Genomic DNA, 6,198 nt, shown 5'->3' with positions numbered 1-6,198 from the left:
CCTCCCCCCCCCCCAGGCCCCCCCCCCCCACCCCAGACAGCCCAACGGAAGATCAGGGAAATCGTGCAGCAGGTGAAGCAGCAGGAGCAGAAACACGCTCAGGGAGCCCCGGCCTCGCAGCACAGCAAGTGAGGCTCCCACCTGGTCCTGCCTGATGAATGTAACCCCTGCTGCCCCCCCCCCAGGGCAACAAACCAAAGAACAGCCCCCCCACCCCTCCTACACACAGCTTGGGGGGCTGCAAGGATGGGTGTGGGGATGGGGGGGCTCCCACCATCCCTCCCCAAGCTTCCCCTTTCCAACCTCTCAACACTCTTCTCTTTAGCTGGGCTAACGTGGGCAGAGAGAGAAAGAGAAAGGGATGTTGGGGGGGTTTAATTACTTCTTAATTTCCTCCAAGTCACCCATGTCATCCCAGAGGATGATCCCACCCAGCCTGCGGTGGGGGGGAAGGGAAGGGGGGAGTCACTCATCCATTTTAGAATTCATCTATCAATTGTGAAACTAACACGGGTTTGGGGTTTTTTTTTTAAGTTTTATAAGAGTATTTTTATATGATCATTTTCTTTTTTGTTTCAATTTCAGAGGGCTCGGGAGTTTGGGGGGGGGGTTGTTTTTAGCTCAAAACCAGCTTTTCTAGAGGTTTCATGAGAGGAGCTTAGACCCTTGGTCCTCTAATGCAGAGCAGAGATGTAGGATTGCCAGATGGGGGTGAAAAAAGTGATTAAATGAGTGTTAAAAAGCAATTTCTGAAGGGTTTTGAGGAGAGCAGTGCCCTGTCTGAACCACCAGAAGGGATATTATGTCCTAAAAGAGGAATTTCTCCTTTCACACCCCTTTCCTCTTTGCTTCACAGAGCCCAGAACTGGGCTCTGCAACTATTCCTGTCCCCTCTGTCACCTCTCTCTCTCTCTCTCTCTCTCTCTCCATCACTGCCCAACCCAACCAGCCCCTTAGAAAAAGCTGGAAGCTTTGGGCAAAGATTTCCCTGTTACAGGGGGGAAAAAGGGGAGGCTGGAATAAGAAAAAACCAAACAGATTCACAAGAGGAAAAGAAAAAAAATCAAATAGCAAAGTGATTTTTTTTAAATGAAAAACAAATGAACAACCTGACACACACACAGACAAGAACTACCTCAGGTTTTCGTACCTCAGCACCTTGAGCTTGTTGATCCCCCTTTGAGGAGATGTTTTTTTGTATGCCTTGTAAAACTGAAGAGTTGGAGCTTTCTTTTTTAATTATTTTTTTAATAAAAAAATGAGTTGGAAAAAAAAAAAAGCAACAAAAAAAAAGAAGAATAAAATGATCTCAACCCAAGGGAGAAGGAAAATCACCCTCCGTGTCCTAGAGCTCTGCTGTAATAAGTCTCCTGCTCAGCCACTTCTTTGGAGTAAAGCTTGAGAAATGTTTAAAATTAAAAAAAAAAGCCACAGAACAAAAGCTAAAGCTTAGAAAAATGAAGGTAGAAAGAAGAAAAAGCCACCCAGTGGAAGGGGTGAAAAGAAAAAAAAAAAAGTGATGGGCAAGGAGGGCTGGGAGCAGGGGTTGGGGCCTGTGTTGCCCCACTGTGTTTTTTCCTCGATGGTAAAAATGGCTTTGAAACAAAACACCCCCAAAAAAATGAAAATAAGAGAAATATATCCAGCTACCAAGAGCCTGAGCTTGCTCTCTGTTCTTTCTTTCCAAGTGCCTTGCATTGGTCATGGCCAAGCTGAGCTTGAGGGGTTGGAAGGGGTGGGTTCCTGCATGGCCATCCCATTTCCCTGCCTCTGGGGGGGCTGGAGTTGTTGCTGCTGGGGGAAGGGGGTGGGTTTGGGGGGGTAAGGTGGCATTTGGAGGGGTGGCTGGGGCAGGATTGTTTTCAGGCCTTGCCCAGGATGACTTTTTACCCAGCTGCTTTGGAGAGGTGTTGCCCTGGTGCAGCTGCCTCTCAGCAGGTAGTTAGCAAAGCCCAGATGGTGGCAGGTGGGGCTGGTGACACCATCTCATTTGAATATTGGGACTCCTGAACCAGCTCCAGGGCAGTACCCAGGGGGGTAGAAGAAAAGAAGTGGGGTAAAAAAGGAGAGTAGAGAAGAAGGGGGTAAAAAGAAGGGGGTGAAGAAGAAGAAGAAGGGGGTGAAAAAGAAGAAGAGGGTGAAGAAGAGGGGCAAAGAAGAGGGAGTGAGAAGGAAAGAAGAGGAAAGAAAAAAAAAAGGTAAGTAAAAAAAAAAAAGGTAAGTTAAAAAAAAAACCCAACCCTGAAATCCTGCTCCAGTTCTGGAGTGCAACCTGAAGGTAAGAAAACCAAACAAAAGGTGTAAACACCATGTTGAGAGACTCACCCAGCTGAACCATTATCCTGATTGTGCCTTCAGGGCTGTGTAACAATCACTGAGAGGCTTTTGTGCTGATCCTTGACTCTGGGAGCTAAAAACCACATGGATACAGGGAACTTTCTTTTCAATTTAAAAAAGTCACTTAATGGAAATTATAAAATAATTTTTTAAAAAAACACAACACCCCAACAAGTACCATAAGGCTCTTCATATAACTTAGATCTTTATTTTAAGAAAAATAAATAAATTCTTCTATTTTCACATTAAATAACTCCCTGGAAACAGAAAGAACCCAAAGAAAACCAACCCCAACCACACAGTCTTTGTTCAGTATGAAAAGATGGGAAAGTCTGTGCTCCTGCTGCCTGCTCAGGTAAGAGAATTAGAAGAGAAACGAAATTTTAAGTCACCCTGAGGTGATCACAGTGTTGCTCCAATAGTTCCTTTCTCACAGCAGCTGCTGATGGATTATTTCCCATGCCATCCTCATGCGGAAGTACGGCATGTGGCTCTGGAGAGAAACACCCGGGAGATGGAAAGTCATGGCAGGAAGAGGCAGAAAAGATGCATCCAGTGAATTCTTTCAGGTGAAATTCCTTGGAAAAGCTGTCAGCACTTGGTACAATGGGAGTTGTCCCTCCTCAGAGCCCAACCACCCAACACAACCAGGGTTGCTTGACTGCACAGCAGCTCACAAGCAGTGGGTTGGGCAATAACCAGTGTCTTCACTGGCCAAAGGGGGAAACCCGTTTCTCCAGATAGAATCATAGGATGTTGGGGTTGGAAGGGACCTTGAGATCATCTAGTCCAACCCCCTTGCCAAAGCACGTGGGGCTGTTACAGAAACAAACAGCAGGATGGGCTGGGAGAGTTGGGGTGTTCAGCCTGGAGAAGAGAAGGCTCCAGGGAGACCTTAGAGCAGCTTCCAGTGCCTGAAGGGGCTCCAGGAAAGCTGGGGAGGGACTTGGGACAAGGGCAGGGAGGGAGAGGACAAGGGGGAAGGGATGAAAACTGGAAGAGGGGAGATTGAGGTGAGACATGAGGAGGAAATTCTTTGTTGTAAGGGTGGTGAGAGCCTGGCCCAGGTTGCCCAGGGAAGCTGTGGCTGCCCCATCCCTGGCAGTGTTGAAGGGCAGGTTGGATGGGGCTTGGAGCAACCTGGGCTGGTGGGAGGTGTCCCTGCCCATGCAGTGAGCGGGACTGGATGATCTTGAAGGTCCCTTCCAACCCAAACCAGTCTGGGATTCTGTGATTCTGGCTGCAGTATCTTGCCCCAGTGGAATCTCACTGACCCAACTCGGGAGCAGACACCAGATCCAACCCTGCCCTGCTGAGCCCACTTTGAAGTTCCAACCCCAACAACCATGCACCAAAAAATGGAGAGAGGTACAAACCTCAGCCCCTGCCCCAGATAAAATTAGCAGCTGCTGTGGAATTCCTGTACCTGGGTGAAACAGGAGTGTTAGCAACAGCCACTCACCTGTGTAAAGTTGATTTGCTTGTCTCTGGAGATATAATCTGCATATTTGCACATGAACACTCCACAGTCACTTCCATTGTCTTGCTGAGGGATTTCCTAAGGAATGCAAAGAGGGGGAATTTTCCTCTCAAAAGAAAAGCAACCTGACAGTAGCAGACAGGAGCCACATCACCCTAATCAGGCTCTCCTGAACCTGCTCCCATAACACACTCACTCCTCCTGCTCCCAGGGAACAGCCCCAACTCCCTGCACACCAGCCTTGGCTGTTCCAAGCCCACCAGGAGGGATCTCAGCCTCCCTCCCTGCAGGGTGACCTGAGGTTTGCAGTGGCATTTCTTCAATCATCTCTTCCAAGAATGCTTTTTACTGTTCACTTGTTAAGAAACATCAGCTCAACTGTTTGCTAGGGACATTGGACAGGGGCTTGTAGGGAGAGGACAAGGGGGAAGGGATGAAAACTGGCAGAGGGGAGATTGAGGTGAGACATGAGGAGGGAATTGTGGAGTGTGAGGGTGGTGAGAGCCTGGCCCAGGTTGCCCAGGGAAGCTGTGGCTGCCCCATCCCTGGCAGTGTTGAAGGGCAGGTTGGATGGGGCTTGGAGCAACCTGGGCTGGTGGGAGGTGTCCCTGCCCATGCAGGGAGCAGGATCTGGATGATCTTTGAGGTGTCCTCCATCCCAATCCACTCTGTGATTCTATGTTTCCATGCCAGGATTTGTACTCCAAACAAGATTATCCCAAATCCAAACCTGATTTTCAAAGCCTGGGTTTTTTTCTTAACAACACTCACAGATCCTTCAATTTGACTTACAAAATGGGGGCAAAAGCTGATTCAACTTAAGACTCAAACCCCAAAGTTTTCAGCCAGCAAGGAGAGGCCCTGCTTAAAGATTCCACCCCAGCATGGTTTCCTGCTCCTCCTGCAGCCTGAGGTGGTACCAGAAGAACACATGGTGCTTATGGATGTTCCCTAAAGGCTTTGGACTTCTTAGGAAGTGTTAAGAGTGTGAGGGTGTTGATAGCCGGGCCCAGGTGGCCCAGGGAAGCTGTGGCTGCCCCATCCCTGGCAGTGTTGAAGGGCAGGTTGGATGGGGCTTGGAGCAACCTGGGCTGGTGGGAGGTGTCCCTGCCCATGCAGGGAGCAGGATCTGGATGATCTTTGAGGTGTCCTCCATCCCAATCCACTCTGTGATTCTATGTTTCCATGCCAGGATTTGTACTCCAAACAAGATTATCCCAAATCCAAACCTGATTTTCAAAGCCTGGGTTTTTTTCTTAACAACACTCACAGATCCTTCAATTTGACTTACAAAATGGGGGCAAAAGCTGATTCAACTTAAGACTCAAACCCCAAAGTTTTCAGCCAGCAAGGAGAGGCCCTGCTTAAAGATTCCACCCCAGCATGGTTTCCTGCTCCTCCTGCAGCCTGAGGTGGTACCAGAAGAACACATGGTGCTTATGGATGTTCCCTAAAGGCTTTGGACTTCTTAGGAAGTGTTAAGAGCTTTGTGACAAAGAACTAAGAGTTGACATTCCAGTGGTGCTCACATACATGTGGCTCCATGCTGTGAAGGGTCCACTCTGAACGAGTCAGCTCCAGATGTCTTCTCACCCAGCTTTCTTCTTGCAGGTATTGGCTGTTGAAAACAAAACCAAACCAGTTTTCATCTCCATGGTTTTGGGGCAACAACAACAACAAGAGGTGCTGAAGGATGACAGGAAGCTGAATGGCCAGAGTGTAAAAAGTCAGAGGATTCTCACAGCAGCTGATTTAAGGAATTTGGAGGAAAAATCCAAATTTTAAATGGTTGGCAAGCTACTGGTTAGGAAGGAGACCAACATTTCCAACATAAGCTTCCACAAAAGCTTAAGGTCATTGCTTAGTAGAGGTCAAAAAAAAACCACACCAAAACCAGACATTATCAGAGAAAAACCAAGCAAAGATCCATAAAACCATCATTTCCCAAAGTGTCTTAATCCCACCTGGTGGCTGCACCTCCAGAGGAACAAATGCACAAGTTTTTGGGCCAGTATCTCTGGCTGAGGAAGTTCCCAGGGCACCAGCTGCTGGAAGAATACTCTTGAGGAACATGCTATTCTATGTAGGCCTGTTCTTATAGCCCTCCCCAGGAGTCTGTTAACTGGTCAGGAGAGCAGAGGAGTGGAACACCACTCGGTTTGTCTCTAGGAGTGCTCTCCTGCTCTTGGTCCTACTAAGTTGTTGTATTAAGAGGTTCTATTGCTTCTGTGTCAGTGGCAAAGACACCTAAGGATGGTGGTTGGTACAAGGGGGGAGCCTGAACCCCTGGCAGAGCTTGCTACAGGAGATCTGTGTTGAAGGAGAATGGAAGAAATAGAAATAACCCACAGTGAGGAGAGGAAGGTGGGCAGCTGGAGGGA

At 48.2% G+C, this 6,198-nt stretch overlaps 2 protein-coding genes across 2 annotated transcripts in view; one reads left to right on the top strand and one right to left on the bottom strand.

The window, feature by feature from the left end:
* IGF2BP2 (insulin-like growth factor 2 mRNA binding protein 2) overlaps positions 1–132 on the top strand; it is a 13,495-nt gene extending 13,363 nt beyond the window's left edge. The window contains exon 16 of the mRNA XM_010001511.1: positions 37–132. Coding sequence (XP_009999813.1) covers positions 37–132 — 96 coding nt within the window. The remainder of the gene's footprint in view (positions 1–36) is intronic.
* Positions 133–2,767: 2,635 nt separating this feature from the next.
* The window catches only part of SENP2 (SUMO1/sentrin/SMT3 specific peptidase 2), a gene marked incomplete at its 5' end in the record, with an annotated part of 12,488 nt that continues 9,057 nt past the window's right edge, over positions 2,768–6,198 (bottom strand). The window contains 3 exons of the mRNA XM_010001510.1: positions 2,768–2,830; positions 3,800–3,895; positions 5,351–5,435. Coding sequence (XP_009999812.1) covers positions 2,768–2,830; positions 3,800–3,895; positions 5,351–5,435 — 244 coding nt within the window. The remainder of the gene's footprint in view (positions 2,831–3,799; positions 3,896–5,350; positions 5,436–6,198) is intronic.

This window comes from Chaetura pelagica, unplaced genomic scaffold (assembly GCF_000747805.2).
Source record: "Chaetura pelagica isolate M959 unplaced genomic scaffold, ChaPel_1.0 scaffold527, whole genome shotgun sequence".
In the NCBI taxonomy this organism is placed as follows: Eukaryota; Metazoa; Chordata; class Aves; order Apodiformes; family Apodidae; genus Chaetura; species Chaetura pelagica.
Note: the sequence above shows the minus strand (reverse complement) of the source record. Positions and strands in the feature narration are given on the sequence as shown.